Source organism: Spermophilus citellus, assembly GCF_964194105.1.
Source record: "Spermophilus citellus genome assembly, chromosome: 1".
Classification (NCBI taxonomy): Eukaryota; Metazoa; Chordata; class Mammalia; order Rodentia; family Sciuridae; genus Spermophilus; species Spermophilus citellus.
The window spans coordinates 191,334,167-191,350,550 of NC_138182.1; the positions used below are offsets into that span (position 1 = coordinate 191,334,167).

The 16,384-nt window shown below is 45.3% G+C and overlaps 2 protein-coding genes across 21 annotated transcripts in view; one reads left to right on the forward strand and one right to left on the reverse strand.

Moving 5' to 3' along the window:
- The window catches only part of SMIM33 (small integral membrane protein 33), a gene marked incomplete at its 5' end in the record, with an annotated part of 73,766 nt that overhangs the window by 5,801 nt on the left and 51,581 nt on the right, over nt 1-16,384 (reverse strand). For 9 of the 18 annotated variants that reach the window (XR_014021518.1, XR_014021519.1, XR_014021520.1 and 6 more), the window contains one exon: nt 16,014-16,175. The exons of 8 other annotated variants lie outside the window; for them this stretch is intronic. Of the gene's footprint in view, nt 1-504; nt 686-16,013; nt 16,176-16,384 lie in introns of those variants that run through there. One more of the 18 variants, XR_014021517.1, reaches the window with a different exon arrangement.
- On the forward strand, nt 7,014-16,249 carry ECSCR (endothelial cell surface expressed chemotaxis and apoptosis regulator). Of its 3 annotated transcripts, none has more exons than XM_081290458.1 (10): nt 7,031-7,392; nt 11,407-11,457; nt 11,616-11,675; nt 12,152-12,283; nt 12,577-12,690; nt 13,296-13,409; nt 13,792-13,890; nt 14,091-14,127; nt 15,640-15,736; nt 15,917-16,249. In XM_081290458.1, the coding sequence occupies exons 1-10, from the start codon at nt 7,332-7,334 to the stop codon at nt 15,923-15,925; spliced, it is 774 nt and encodes a 257-aa protein (XP_081146584.1). In that variant the 5' UTR covers nt 7,031-7,331; the 3' UTR covers nt 15,926-16,249. The 3 variants fall into 3 exon arrangements, with proteins under 3 accessions (XP_081146585.1, XP_081146584.1, XP_081146586.1); XM_081290460.1 differs by having other exon boundaries at nt 7,055-7,392; nt 12,631-12,690; XM_081290459.1 differs by lacking the exon at nt 11,407-11,457 and having other exon boundaries at nt 7,014-7,392.

The following is a 16,384-nucleotide window of genomic DNA, read 5'->3' on the forward strand; positions in this document are numbered from 1 at the left end:
CAACATCTTTGTTGGTATGTGGTACTGAGGATCGAACCCGGGCCACTTGAGCCACATCCCCAGCCCCAGTTGTTTGTTGTTTGTTTGTTTGTTCCAGGACTGGGGATTCAACTCAGGGGCACTGAGTCACATTCCCAATCCTTTTTTATTTTTTATTTTAACACAGGGTCTCGATAAATTGCTGAGGCTGGCCTTGAGGTTGTGATCCTCCTGCCTCAGACTCCCGAGTCCCTGGGATTAACAGGTGCATGCCATGCACCCAGTTCAGAGACAGTTTTTACAAGATTTTTTTTTTTTTTCTGGCTGGCTTCACGGGACCAGCCATTCTTCATCCTGCCACCTGATGCACATGCATTATTACCAGAGAATATAGGTCACTGGAAGAGGGTTTCCAAAGTGTTCCCAGAGAGGGCAGAACAAGTTCCTGAGTCAAGCAAGCTCAGGATAAGTGGGGTCCTTGGTATATGTGACAGAAAAGAATTTCAGTACACATCAATACTTACACGGAGATTTATTAAGAAAAACAAGTAATGCACATTCAAGGAGAATGCAGAGAGACACAGTTCTGGGTTCTCTGACTCTTCTTTTAAAGGAAACTTGGTGAGGGGTGGACATGAGTGGGTATGCTAGGATGGCATCAGTTTGGTTCTTCTCAGTGTTCTTAGGCTGTCCAGGTCTTCATTATCTCATCAGTAGAAAATATTGGAAAGTCCTCTAAGTTGTACGTTTCTATTTATTGGGCTAATTAACAGCGTGAAAGGTAATTTTCCTAAGTGAGTCAATTTACAGTAAATTTAAGATTTACAGATTTCCCAGAAATTTGGGAGGGACCTGCCTGGGAGAGAGAGTGGCTCAGAGAGTGACAGGCCTGGAAAGGTATGTCAAACCTCAGATCAAAATTATATTTCCTCATTGGACGCAGTGGTGAACTCCTATAACCCCAGTGACTCAGGAGGCTAAGACAGGAAGATTGAAAGTTCAAGACCAGCCTGGGCAATTTAGAAAGACCCTGTCTCAAACTGAAAAATAAAAAGGATTAGGATTGTAGTTCAGAGGTAAAGCACCCCTAGGTTCAATTTCCAATACCAAAAAAAAATGTTTTTGAAAAGAGGAAATGTTTCCTTTTCCTTTTTTTAAAAAAATATGTTTTTAGTTGTTGATGGACCTTTATTTTATTCACTTATTTATAGGCTCAGAATTGAACCCAGTGCCTCACACGTGCTAGGCAAGTGCTCCCTCACTGAGTTACAACCCCAGCCCCTCCTTGTCCTTTCTTTTATATATATATATATATTTTTTTTTAGTTGTAGTTGGACACAACACCTTTATTTTTATTTATTTATTTTTTATGTGGTGCTGAGGATCAAACTCAGTGCCTCATGCATACTAGGAGAGCGCTGTACTGCTGAGCCACAACCCCATCCCTCCTTGATGTCTCCTTTCTACTTTTTTTTTTTTAATTGTACTGAGATTAAACCCAGGGACCAACTGAGCTACATCCCCAGCCCTTTTTATTTATTGTAGAGGCTGGCCTCAAGCTTATGATCCTCCTCCCTCAGACTTCAGAGTTGCTGGGATTGATTCCAGGCTAGTGCCACAGCACCCAGCTGTCTACCTATTTTTTATGTCTTTTATCCAACTCCAACCTCAGCACCACTCTGTCTTTCAGATGGGAGACCAGGAACGCCCCCCTTACCCAGTGACTTGATGAAACAGGGTATAACCTCTTGGTTCCTTGTCTCTTAGCCAAACAGCCTACACCCTGACATGCAGGGAGTCCACTGAGCCCTCCATGATCACTTGAGCCCAGGTACCTTGAGCTGAACTGACCCTTGAATTACATGAGCATGGTTGCTGGTTGATTCTGAAGCCTCTGGTTAGCACTTGCCCATGCAATTAAGGGCTCTGGTCATCCTCTGCCTCCTACTCTGATCCACTTAGACATTAGCCAGTGGGAATCTGGAGTGTGTCCCAAGTCCAAGGTTTTAACCACTGCTTCTTGCCTCCCCCCTACATGTGACAATGCTCTTATAGGCACCTTCACTGGGGCCTTGGGTCAAAAAGCTCAATTTATAATCCTTCTGATGGATATATATATATATATATATATATATATATATATATATATATATATATATTTATTTATTTATTTATTTATTTATTTATTTATTTCATCAATACTGGATCTGTCTCTTAAAGGGGTCCATGGAGGATAAGAAGGTGGAACTTCTCCACCACTTTCCTATCTCCACACTCAGTATTGTGAATTGCCTTTCCCCATTCCTACCCTCTAAACCTTAACCATCAATATGGCTTAATTCTAGTGTCACCTCCTTCCAGAATGTATTCTACCACCCATTATACTTGAGTAGCCTTCTTTCTTTTTCTTTTCTTTCTTTCCTCTCAGTACTCCCTAGTACCAGGGACACTTTATCACTGAGCTACATATCCAGCCCTTTTTTTATTCTTTGTTTTGACATAGGCTCTCACCTCTAACTAAATTTTTGAAAGTCTCACTAAATTGCTGAGGATGACCTCGAACATGTGATTCTCCTACCTCAGCCTCCTGAGTTGCTGGGATTACAGGCATGTACCACCATGCCTGGCACCTTCTTTCTTTTCTTTAAACCCTATAGTAGTTGGTTTCTCATCAGCTTTTAATATTTGTTACATTTTTATTATTTGGTACTGGGATTGAACCCAGGGGCACTTAACCACTGAGTAACAGCACCAGCCCTTTTTAAATTTTTTTATTTAAAGACAGCATCTCGGGCTGGGGATGTGGCTCAACTGGTAGCGCGCTCGCCTGGAGTGCGTGCGGCCAGGGTTCGATCCTCAGCACCACATACCAACAAAGATGTTGTGTCCGCCGAGAACTAAAAAATAAATATTAAAAATAAAAAAATAAATAAATAAAAAATAAAGACAGCATCTCACTAAATTGCTTAGGGCCTCACTATGTTGCTGAGGCTAGGGGATCACATGTTGCAATCCTCCTGTCTCAGCCTCCTAAGACACTGAGATTACAGGCATGCATCACCATGCCTGGCCATTTTATTTTTATTTTAAGACAGGATCTTACTAAATTACTGAGGCTGGTCTCAAACTTCAATCTCCTGCCTTGGCCTCTAGAGTCACTGGGAGCAGAGGTATATGCCATTATGACCTTCTCACTCTGCAGGAGGTGTGGGATTTCTTTTGGGGGTAATAAAAATATTCTAAAATTTATTTTAGATGTGATGGTTACACAAGTATCTGAATATACTAGTGCCACTGAATTGTACATTCTATTTTATTTTATTTTTTGATACTGAGGATTGAACCCAAGGGCGCTTTACTACTGAGCTACGTCCCCTGTTCTATTTATTTATTTATTTAGGGGAAGTACCAGGGATTGAACCACTGAGCCACATCCCCAGCCCTATTTTGTATTTTATTTAGAGACAGGGTCTCACTGAGTTGCTTAGCGCCTCACTTTTGCTGAGGCTGGCTTTGAACTCAAAATCCTCCTGCCTCAGCCTCCCGAGCTGCTGGTAGTATAGGTGTGAGCCACCATACTGGGCTTATTTTTAAGTTTGAGACAGGGTCTCACTAAATTGCTGAGGCTATCTTTGAATTTGAGATCTTGCTGCCTCAGACTCCTGAGTTGCTGGGATTACATGAGCCACCATAACCAACTCTGAATTACACTTTGACTGAGGATGATTGAAGGTGATGAAGGTATCCATACAGTGGTGGGATGTCTAGCACCTGAGTGGGATGAGGAAGGCATCGATGAGGCAGGGTGTGGAAACAGAGACTGTAGAGTGGTTACTGAAAAGGAAGTGATCAAATAAATAAACATATCAAGAATATGTGAGGGCTGGGGTTGTGGCCCAGCGGTAGAGCGCTCGCCTAAGCATGTGCAAGATCTTGGGTTCTATCCTTAGCACTACATAAAAAACAAACAAATAGGGCTGGGGTTGTGGTTCAGTGGTAGAGTCCTTGCCTAGCATGCATGAGGCACTGGGTTCGATCCTCAGCACCATATAAAAATAAAATAAAGATATTGTGTCCACCTAAAAACTAAAAAATAGATATTTTTTAAAAAATAAATAAAATAGAGTTATTGTGTCCAACTACAACTAAAAAACAAAATATTTTTTTAAAAAAGAATATGTGGGGCTGGGGTTGTGGCTTAGTGGTAGAGCACTCGCCTAGTGTGTGCGGGGCGCTTGATTCAATCCTCAGCACATCTATAAAAAAAAAAAATAAAGGTATTGTGTCCAACTATAACTAAAATAAAACATTAAAAAAAAAGTATGTGAGCCAGTTGGGCAGTGGTGCACACCTGTAATCCCAGTGACTTGGGAGACTGAGGCAGGAGAATTCCAAGTTTGAAGACAGTCAGGGCAACTTAGAGAAATCCTATCTTAAAATAAAAAACAAAAACAAAAACAAAAAACCTGGGATTGTAGCTCAGTTGTAGAGCGCATCTGGGTTCAATCCTCAATATTACATACACACACAAAAAGGATATGTGAGTGGGTCTGCAGTGGCATACACAGCTCCAGAGGCTGACACAGGGGGATCACGATTTCAAAGATAGCCTCAGCAACTTAACATCTAAGGAACTCTTGGAGACCCTGTCTCAAAAGAAGGGGCTGAGGATGTTGCTCAGTGGTTAAGTACACCTAGGTACGGGCTGGGGATGTGGCTCAAGCGGTAGCGCGCTCGCCTGGCGTGTGTGTGGCCCGGGTTCGATCCTCAGCACCACATACAAACAAAGATGTTGTGTCTGCCGAGAACTAAGAAAAAATAAATAAATATTAAAATTCTCTCTCTCTCTCTCTCTCTCTCTCTCTGTCCCCCTCTCTCTCACTCTCTCTAAAAAAAATAATAATAAAATAAAAAAAATAAAAATAAAATAAGTACACCTAGGTTCAATCACTGGTACAAAAAAAAAAAAAAGATGCATGAGTCAGATTTCAGAGAATGGCCTGGGAGAAGCTACCAGTTTCACCATCTGCTTGTAAAAGGAACTAAGTTTCCTTGGAGAAATTGCTGATTCCAAGACTAGGCAGGTTACACAATAAACTTGGAAGATCTCATTAAGCTAGGAAGTAAAAACAGTGCTCACGATGGAGCTTTGTCAGAAGGACTCAGAAACCAGCTTGAAGGGGCTCCCACTGGCCAAAAAGGGATCAATTGGAGCAGCAAAATCATAAATTATTATGATATATTATAATCCATTGAATAAAACAGGAATGACTTCATACAAATATGAATTTAAAAATAAAGTTGAAAATTTGTTGAAGAGTGAAATATTTAGATAGTTTCTAAGTATCTCCCCACAAAATACCCACTAATGATACAAAGGAGAAAAGTATAACTTTAGTATAGAGAAAACCAGCTGATTAGTGACCTCCACCCTCACTCCTCACACTCCCTTCCCTACCGAAAGATATAACCCTTAGAATTTGTGAATGTTACTTCTTTGGAAAAAAAAAGAGCCTTTGCAGATGTAATTAAGCCATGGTCCTTGAACTGAGATGATCATCTTAAATATGCAGATGAGTCCTAAATTCAATGGCAAATGTCCTTCTAAGAGACACACAGAAAACAGGGAGGAGAAGGAGATGTAAAGACATAGGCACAGATTAAAGTGATGTGGCATAAGCCAAGGAGTTCCAAGGAAAGACCAACAGCCACCAGAAGCTGGAAGAAGGCAAGGAAGGTTCTTTCCTAGAGCTTTCAGGGTAGAATGGCCTTGCTGACATCTTGATTTCAACTTCTGGCCTCCAGAATTGTGAGTGGTGCTGGGGATTGAACCCATGAGTTCTCTACCACTGAGCTACATTCCCAGACTGTTTGATTGATTGATTGATTGATTGATTGATTGACAGGGTCTCGATAAATTGCCAAGGCTGTCCTGGAACTTAGGCTCCTCCTGCCTCAGCCTCCCAAATCAGTGGAATTACAGATGGATACCACTGCACCTGATAATTTCTGTTGTTTAAAGCCATCGCTGTGTGGTAATTTGTTAAGAAGACACAGAAAATGGATATAGTGGTAGACACCATCTCGAGCAAGTGATCAATGTGAACACCCTCAGTAATGGAACAAATCAAAATCATGCATCACTAAGTAGAATATGAAGGCAGGACACAGCACTGCTTCTGTGATACTCCTGCCAAAGACATAAACCTAAATCTGATCATGAGGACACATATTGAGGGACAGTCAACAAAATAACCAGATCAAAATCTTCAAAAGTGTAAAGGTCTTAGAAGTCAAGGAAAGCTGGGCACAGTAGTACACACCTATAACCCCAGCAACTAGGGAGGCTGAGGCAGGAGGATCACAAGTTCAAGGCTAGCCTTAGCAACTTGTGAGACCCTTCCTTTAAAAAGGGAGGTGGTGGTGGTGGGAGGAGGTCTCAAAATATAAAAGAAAAAGGGCTGGGGATGTGGCTCAGTGGTAGAGTTCCCTGGCTTCAATCCCCAGTTCTACAAAAAGAAAAAAAAAAGCAAAAAATATTTCTATTTTTAATTTTTTAAATAAATGGTGTAGGGTTGAACCAATGCTCCTAAAATTGTTGCGTTTACTTCAGTAACCTGCCATATGGGAGGCATTATGCCAGGTCCTAGGGGTACTGAAAAAAGTAACCATGCTGGTCTATAGTCTGCAGGAGAGAATATCATGGGATGCAGATGAGTGATAGATGGAGGCTAAGGACAGGGTCCTGCCAGAGCACAGGGAGCACCTAACTCCAATGGGGTCAGGAGGCAGAGGGAGGGATGCTTAGCACGTGGTGTTCTTGCTTTTCTATTAGGAAAAATAATAATATTTATAAATTCTCCTTGAAAGATGTTGGGAGTCCTGTCTGGATTGGGAGCCCTGAGGAGGAGAGGAATGTGGAGAATTCAGAGTCTACAGAGCATGGGCGGCTAGTGGGCTCAGCCTCAAGCTCGATCCTGGGAGAGGAAAACCTGGTCTGAAACAGCCTGCTCCAGGAAAACCTCCAAGTAATATATGGAAGGACTTAAAGGACTCCCTAGGCAAGGAAGGCAGAGATGTGACCAGATTGCTATCATTGCTCATCGGGCCCTAGAGCCAACCGGAGGCACACTGGCCACAGTCACTGCTGCTCAGCATCACATCCTCATCTGGGCTGCTTGCTGAACAGGGCCCCTGGAGCCGGTCCCAATCTGTTTCCTTCTATTCTTTGACAGGAAGCTCCTGGAGAGCCAACCCCCACCCCACACCCCGCCCCACTACTCCCTTTCTCTTCTCCACTATGGATAGAGTCTCCACAGAGCAGCTGCCTGCTGGCCACCTACCCAGCTGACATGGGGACCATAGGAGCCAGGCAGCTGTGCTGGGCGATCCTGGGCTTGCTCTTCCTCCAAGGTAAGGAGCGCTTGCCACTTTCCCTTAGTAATTCCCACTCATCCCTCCCCTGGGACACGCCACACATGCTCTGCATCCATGGATCTGCCTGAGGGAGGGAAATTCCAGACTCTTTCCACAATGGGGATCAGTCCGACTAGGGGGTGGGTTAGGCATTACCAGGCAGGGACAAAACAGAGATACTATTAAATCCATTTGTGGAAAATTTTTCAGGGAGAACTGGGTCCCTCATAGAGGTAGGCCCCCTGAAATGTGAGAAGCAACTGGCTTGGCTTGAGCTTGAGGCTGGAAAGCTCCTTCCAGAAGGTACACAGGCAAGAAGAAGCCTGCAGCTGTTCCATCCAACCTTTTTCTTGGGTCTGGGTGCTATGGTCACCCTATAGATTGTTGGAGTACAAAATTGTGTCCGGGCCTTTACAGATCACCTTTCTCTTTTTTTTCTTTTCTTTCTTCTCCTTCTTCTTCTTTTTTTTTTTTCCTTGCTGGTGAGAAGTAAGAACCTAGGATTTCTAAAAGCTCAAATCACAGCAAGAAGGCCTAAGGTTAGACACAAAGAACTATTTACCAAAGCAGTTGTGTATAACATTCTCACCCAGGGGGCTAGATGAGATGACTTTCAGAAGCAACGCCTCTCAGACAGGTCTCTTGCCAGCTCATGAAGGAGCTCTAATTAGGGAGCAGTTGCTGGTAACCGTGAGAAGTCCAGGACACTCTGATTCACAGGGCAGCAACTTCCCTTTGGTCAATCCACCCCCCTCCCCACCTCCCAAGTCCTCTATGGAAGATTTAGGAGGTTGTGTTCAAAGCAGCAGAAAGAGAGAGTGCAAGAGCACTTTGATAGAGAGAGGTGACTGCCCTGATTGGTGGTAGGATGAGAGGGCCTGAGTACCAGAATATTCTGCCTCCTAGAGATATCCGACATTTTTCTGAAAGCCACTGGCTGGGAATAAAACTCTAACCAGGCCTCTCTGCCCACATAGGACAGAGTCAGAGATTTGATCTGGGGCTGAAGGGGAGGCTGTAACAGAAACTGCAGGGGGAGACTCATGAGGCATTTTCTTTCTTTCTTTTTTTTTTTTAAAGAGAGAGTGAGAGAGGAGAGAGAGAGAATTTTTAATATTTATTTTTTAGTTCTCGGCGGACACAACATCTTTGTTGGTATGTGGTGCTGAGGATCGAACCCGGGCCGCACGCATGCCAGGCGAGCGCGCTGCTGCTTGAGCCACATCCCCAGCCCTCATGAGGCATTTTCAAGGGCCTAGACTTCTCCCAGTTTTCTGACCCACTGCCCTGTCCCAGGCACATACCCAGGCTTTATATACACTCTACCTAAGTGACTAGCCTCCTTGGGTTCCCTAAACCTCTCATCCTCAGAGCTCTGGGCATTTGCTGTCTCCTTCATTTTGGTAAACCGAGGAATCCTTTTGAGCATATTCATGCCCACAAAGAGACTTGACTGTGGCTACAGAGTCAGGGCCGACTTGTAACTCAGAGGATTTGAGAAAGTGGGGCAAAAATTAAAATGTCTAGCGTTGATTGAGCATGTACTGTCAGGCACCGTGTTAAGTGTTGAACATGTGTTTTCTTTTCCTTGCAACAACTTATACGATACTAACATCTCATGGTTTTTTTTTGTGTGTGTGTTTATTTATTAATTAGTTAATTTTGGCCCTGGGGATTGAATCCAGGACTTTGCCCATGCTAAGCAAATGAGCCCCACCACTGAGCCACACCCCTATCCCCTCATAAAAATTGCATTTTAAAGAAAACTGAGTCCGATGTCAGACAGTGAGTGAGTGACAAAGGCAGGATTTGAACCCAAGCTTGTCAGACTGTAAAATCCATGATTTTACCTACTAAACATGCAGCTCTGAGGAAAACAGAGGGATAGGGAAGTGGTAGATTGGGAGGAAATGAAGCAGGGAGGGGTTAGGGAATGGAGACCAGGAAAATCAGAAATTCCCTTGGCCACAGTTCTTTGGGTGTCTACATGCCGAGTGATCAGAGGTACCTGGCCTGATGAAAAAAACCTGACTCTAGTTCCTCCCTTAATTGCAAGTGAATCTTTGCAGGTGAATCTTTACAGGTGACAAGTTGAGGGAGCAGAAGGGGACAGGAGTCAAAGAGAAGGCAGGCAAATGAGACTTGAAGCTTGTGACTTTGGAACTCCTTCCAAGATGCTAGACAGGTTTCTTTCTAGGTAAATGCTGAAGTTGGTGCACCGTGACCACTTCTTGCAGCACTTCGATGATATGTAAGATACGCTGGATCAGTAACTGATAGTGTTAAGGTGCGCTATGGGTTGAAAGTCTTCCCCAAGTTATCCCCAGCTAGAAAGGCTTCTTTCTAGCCTGGGGTTTCTATAAGTTTTAACTCCTCTCTCTATCCTTCACCCACAAAGGAATGGGGTTGTCAGATTGTGCCCTGATAATACATGGCCTAGGGTTTGGGCAAGCTTGGGCTTGGAAACAATTAATTCCACACTCTCTAAGTGATAGCCCCATGGAGGAAGGCAGTGGCTTAAGAAAAATAAACAAACCAGCAGGCTGCCACAGGCGGGGGTGGGCTCCTGGCACCCAGCCGCCTCCATCCACCCAGGTTTGGGCTGTTGCTTCCCTGATGATGATAGGCCATGGGAGCAGAAGGCCCAGGCTGAGTAAAGGGACGGGAACCCAGCTGGGCGGCTCCACTTCCCCACGTTGTTTTCCTTTCACATTGTTCACAGGTTTCAAGAATGATTTCATTATGGAAAGTGAGCAAACCCAACTGACCCTTGAGGGCCCATATCCACAGCAGGATACAGATAGGGGACCATAAGCACACACACATCTGTAATAAAAAACTCACAGACACACACATAAATGTACTAAATGGCTAATGAGGGCTTCTGACCCGGGACTCCTAGTAACTGACTCCTCTCTGGGTTTGGTCAATAATGACCATTTCCAAAGAAGCCTCTGCCTGTGAAAGTAAACTGGTAGGTAGCTCCTTATAGAGCTTCTTTGCCTCCTGTACACACCTCAGAACCTGCTTCCTGTGCAGGCCCCTACCACTGGCTGGGAAGAGGGGAGAGAAAGAGAGAGAGAGAGAGAGAGAGAGAGAGAGAGAGAGAGAGAGAGAGAGAGAGAGAGAGAGACCCTAATATAAGCATTATATCTCTGTGCCCTTCTCTTCTTCTCTATATCTGGCATTTTCTGGTCTTTCTTCCTACCCATTTCATTCATTCACCTTCCCATCTCCTCCCCTTGGGAGAACAATCTTCACAGAGGAAAATGAATGGCCTGAGCAGTAGTATAGGGTGCACATTAGCCTAGAGACCTGGAATCCTGGGTCCTTGTCCAGTCATGCCAGGCTACTGACTCTCTCTCTTTGAACATGCCATTAGTTTAAAGTAACCTTCCTCTGGGCTGGGTAGAGTGCTTTCCTAGCATGCATGAGATTGGGTTCAATCCCCAGTACCACAAAAAACAAAACCAAAAAATCCTTCCCCTGATCTTGTGTGAGGTTGGTACCGTACCCATAGATTAGTCAAGAGCCAGGAAAGGACTCTGGGACTCTGGACCATGAGGTGGTGGTAATGATGCAATTGAGTCCCATTTCTAATGGAAGCCAACACCATGAGCTGGAGACCTATCCTTTAGCCCTCTGCCATGTGCACCTTCCTTCCAGTCCATGAAAATCCAGACTGCTCAGGGTAGGATCCAACTTGTGGGTCCTATTCTAGCATCTGGGCCTAGAAGCTTAGGAAAAGTGAGAGGAGCGCTAGGCCAGTTTAGCACTGACCCCAGGGCTCTGGGGCTGGGGCCACAGTTCTCAGTGGCTCATCTAAGGCTGAGCTCACAGAGGGATATTTTTCACTTGGCCCAGCCTAACATGTCTTGAAAGAGGGGAGAAATGAAGGGGGTGGAGGACAGGTAGGAAGAAAGACCAGAAAATGCCAAATATAGAGAATAAGAGAAGGGCACAGAGAGCTAGGAGGTAGCAGACCCTTCAACCTCAGATGATCTGTTTCAGGACCCTTTAGCAGTTTAAGTCTGGTCACGGAGCCAACTTCTCCCAATACAGGTGAGTGAGTGTGCTTGCCTGGGGGCCTTCCCTCTCCCCATCCCCTTCCCCAGCCATTCAAACCTGTTTAAAGCTCCAGAGTTCTTGGATGGGCAAGGGATTGGGGTGTCACCAAACCTGCCTAACCCCCAACTCTCCATCTGCCTCCATCCTTGCAGGAGAAAAATCTTCCTCCGAGTTTGGCAGCCCAAGGCTTCTTTTCAGCTCCAGTATCCCAGGTACTCGGCCTTTGATACCACAAATGCTATCCAGGGAAGAACTGGGGAGGACCCAGACACTGCATCTTCTCTACAGGAGACTATAGACCAGTGGGAGAAGGGACAAGCCTACAAAGCCTCACACTAGCAATTTTTATGAAGCAGGGGGAAAGTTCATGGGCAAGAGTAAAAAATGCTGTAGAGGCCAGACAAATATCAGCCTTCAGACTTGGGGTGCCAGGGATGATTCCCAGAGGCATTGGCCTCCAAAACTGACCCAAGAAGGAGTTATGAATAGGTGAAGGTGGTGAGGTGGAGGATGATGGGGTATGTGCCAGGCAGAATGAACATCAAGGGTACAGGCCCAGAGGTGAACCAGAGAATGGCCGCTTCTGGAGTTGTAAGCAGTAAAGAAGAGGATTTTGGACTAACAAGCCCTCTCTGTGCATGGGCTGCCTGAGGCCCTGAGCAGGCCATTTGTGTTTCCTAATGCACAGCAACTTCACAGAAGACCCCACAAAGCCCCCTGGGATCCAGGAACCCTGTAACAGGGAGATCAAGCGTCACAGATGGGCACTCCTTTAAGAACCTGACTCAGGCCCAGGCACAGAAGCACACAGCGGAACTTAGTGAGTACCCAGGGTGGGAGGGGCAGGGGGTGAAGAACCCTGGGTTACATCTGGGTGGGGTCCTTCTTCCCCTCCTTGGGAGGCACAGGTGTGGGGGTCTTGAGGCCAGGAGCCGCATCAGTTGCACCTTAGTTTGGAAATAATGAAAGAGATCTGGAGAGGAGTTGAGACAGGAAGTTAGGCCTGGCCACAGAGAAGGCAAAATGAGACTGGACCTGGGACCAAGAAAGGCATAGATGAAGAGAAGAAGGGGCTGGAGGGCAGAAAAGGTCGAGAAAGGCTATGCTTCTCAGACAAGGCTGGGGAGGGTGGACACCCTCTGTTGTGGCCACCTGTTTCCTGCACAGGCACTGGAGCTCCACACAGCAGTAGCAGCAGTGGCGGAGGCGGCAGCAGCGCAAGGGGAGGTATGTCCTGCATGGCAAAGAGGGGGGTTGGAGATGTCCTGTGGCCCTTTCTCTCAAGCTGTCCCGTGGCTCTTGGATATTTTACTCTCCAGACTTATTTGGGAGGGGGGTGAGGAGAGATAAGGAAATGGAACAACAGTCTGGCCTGAGATACAATTAGTTGAACAGGGGAGGAGTGGAGTGACATGCCACTTTTTAAGAGGGCCCAACACCTGTACTGTCTCCTTAACTGACAACCCAATTTGTTGAATCATTTCCAATCCTTGGCAAAACACAGACAACTCTACCTAGCCTGATCTGGCTTCCTAGCTCTAAAGCATAAATCCTTTTCCTGTGGGCTCCAAAGAGTAGTGGGAAACATCCTGAACCTTCTGGAATCCTCTGAAACCAGTAACGTGAGCAACTAGCAGTGCTGTTCAGATGAGCCCACATCTTCACAGTGCACATTTCCAACCTCTATCCCCATGAGATCTGGCCAGAGCGGCAAAGAAGTCTTGTAGGGTGTGGCTCTGTAGCCTTGTATATGGGGAGCAGGAGAGAAGCTAGCTGTCTTTGGTAGCTGTGTCAGCACCCTTCACTGATACATCAAACCCACTCTGTTTCAGAAACATCTCAAAATGATACTTCTAATTCAGTCACCATGGACTCAAGTATGATGGAAGACTTGACCATCCTGCCTAGCCCCACATTAGCAACCGTGCTCACTGTGGCTGCCTTTGGTGAGAAAGGAAGGGAAGATTAGGATGTGGGGGTAGGATCTGGGTCTGAGCACACAAATTCAAATCTTACCCATTTGTTCCAGGAGGGATTGGCTAATGAGCAAGGCACTGATGGAAGAAAGATTCCATTGGCCCTCTAGCCAGCTCTTTTTGGCTGTGCTGGACTCCATGTTCTTATGACAGGAGGGAGCTAGGCTGTAAAGCCCACTCCAGCCAGGGACAGCAGGCTGATAGCTCCTTTGTTCAGCAGAGAAGTGAAATTCACTTTGTTCCCCAAGCCTGTCTATATAGTACTTAGCCAGGAAGGGTATTCTGGACTCTTGTTGCCCCCTCTTGTCCCCTGTCATCATCTTTCCTTAACCCCATTCTTTTCCCTGTTCAGGTGTGATCAGCTTCATTGTCATCTTGGTGGTTGTGGTGATCATCCTAGTCGGTGTGGTCAGTCTAAGGTTTAAGTGTCGGAAGAACAAGGATTCAGAAGGTATATGTCTTTCCCCTGTGCTGGGGGACCTGGAGCCCAAGGCCAAAGTGGACACCCAGTTCAGGCTGAGGGAAGGAATGGCACAAGCCTATAAGCCCCATGGATGAGTTGGAAAGATCCCCTTGGGTGGGCTTTGAGGGGAGGGCTGAACTTCTGAATTATAGCATGTGACCCTAATGTATGTCCTTGCATTTTTATAGATCCCCAGAAACCAGGGAGTTCAGGACTATCTGAAAGGTAAGACTGTCAGAAGTTCAAGGGAGGCATCTTCTATCTGACCCCCTTTTTCTCTACTCCAAAAGGAAAACACTTCCTGCCTCACACACACATGCGTGCACACACACACACACACCACATCACACGCCACACACCACGCATCACGTACACCTCACACATATATATATACACCCCATACACACTCACCATACAAATCACACATCACACACCACTGACACACACACACCATAATCCTGCCGCCTTTACTGAGGCCTGGGGTAGGTGTAGGAAGGCCAGTGGCAGACCTGAAAAGAAACAACCAAGTGACACGAGATGGATGGGAACTCTTCTTTTTTGATACCAGGAATTGAACCCAGTGCTTAACCACTGAGCCCCGTCCCCAGTCTGTTTTATGTTTTATTTTGAGACAGGGTCTCCCTAAGTTTCTTAGGGCCTCGCTAAGTTGCTAAGGCTGGCTTTGAACCTGTGATACTCCTGTCTCATCCTCCTAACCTGCTGGGATTCTGGGAAAATGCCATGCCGCCCCCCCCCCGCCCCCCCACGGAACTCTTCAGCTCCAGGGCTAAGCCCTTAATGATAATTATAGGAATGCAGATTCTAAGATAAGACCTCTCCTCTAAGTTTAGGAACCTCTTATTGACTGGGCCACTCGTAATAGTATGTAATGTGCAATAGGAGCTCAAATCCTTTCAACAATTCTCCAAGGTAAATATAACTTCATTTTATATAATTAAAAAACTGAGGGGGTCAGCTGTGGTGGCACATTCCTATAATCTGAGCTACTTGGGAGGTTGAGGCAGCAATTTAGCAAGACCCTGTCTCAAATTTAAAAAATAAAAAGGGCTGGGGTGTAGCTGGGGGTGTATCTCAGTGGTAGAGTGCCCTGGGTCCAATCTCCAATACCAAATATAAAAAATAAAATTTAAAATTGAGGCTGTAGGGAAGTTGTAACTTGATCAAGATCAAATCAGTAATGGGTAGTAAATGCAAGTCTTTGAAGCTTCAAAGCTCACTCTTTTTTTTTTTTTTTTAAGAGAGTGAGAGAGGAGAGAGAGTGAGAGAGAGAGAGAGAGAATTTTTAATATTTATTTTTTTAGTTCTCAGCGGACACAACATCTTTGTTAGTATGTGGTGCTGAGGATCGAACCCAGGCCGCACGCATGCGAGGCAAGCGCGCTACCGCTTGAGCCACATCCCCAGCCCCAAAGCTCACTCTTTTTTTTTAAAAAAAATTTTATTTATTTTTTCGTTGTAGTTGGACACAATACCTTTATTCCATTCATTTAGTTTTACGTAGTGCTGAGGATTGAACCCAGGGCCCCACGCATGCTAGGCAAGCGCCCTACCACTGAGCCACAATATCAGCCCCTCAAAGCTCACTCTTGGTTCACTATGGTACACCCCCTAAATATAGATGTTTTTGAAGCGCACCCCCCCTGCCCCTGCTGGGTTCCTTGCCTCTCATTGCCCTTCCAGATTCTTTCTGTAACACAAAGTTCCTTCCTGTCCCAGCTGCTCCACAGCCAATGGAGAAAAAGACAGCATCACCCTCATTTCCATGAAGAATATCAACATGAATAACAGCAAAGGCTGCCCCTCAGCAGAGAAGGTACATTTATCTATTTCCTTCCTTCTCCAAATTCATATTTCCCTCCTCCTGCTCCTATTTTCAGGCTCTGGTTCTTGGTCAGCAAGGAAATACTTCCAAAGACCCATGTTCTTCTGCCCTTTCCCCTTCCCTCCCCTTCCTAAGAAGTTCACCCTTCCTCATTATGTATTCATTTTGCAGGTTCTTTAAAAGTGACTTTGGTCCCCATGGGTCCAAGGATGATGCAGCTGTTCCATGACAATAAGGAGGAAGAGATGAAATTGATAGAGGCAATAAACCATATATAAATTATTTTATTGTTTTGTGTCTGCTCCTGGATCTAAAGGACACTGGCACTCCTCCAGATCTGGCAGCAAGCTTCCAGCATGAGAGACTGCTTCCCACACAGACAGAAATATGGCCTGGTCCTCTTCTTTCTAGAGTCATATGAAGGAGCAGCCTATAAAGCATGAAGAAGGAAAAATACCGCAGTGGATTGATCCTTTATACTTGCATTAAAATTATTTTCTAGTCTGCAGTTCAATTTCTTTTAAGGTCTATGTTTCTATGCACATTTCTTCCTCTTTGTGTGTGTGGTACAAATACAGGACCTCATACTTTCAAGCACTTTATCACTGAGCTACATCCCCAGTCCTTTTTGTGTTTTGA

Coding starts and splice junctions, on each gene's coding strand:
- ECSCR (XM_081290458.1), top strand. CDS start 7,332: ATGGGGACCATAGGAGCCAGGCAGCTGTGCTGGGCGATCCTGGGCTTG. Junction 7,393..11,406: donor GGGCTTGCTCTTCCTCCAAG/GTAAGGAGCGCT, acceptor GATCTGTTTCAG/GACCCTTTAGCAGTTTAAGT. Junction 12,691..13,295: donor CGGCAGCAGCGCAAGGGGAG/GTATGTCCTGCA, acceptor ACTCTGTTTCAG/AAACATCTCAAAATGATACT.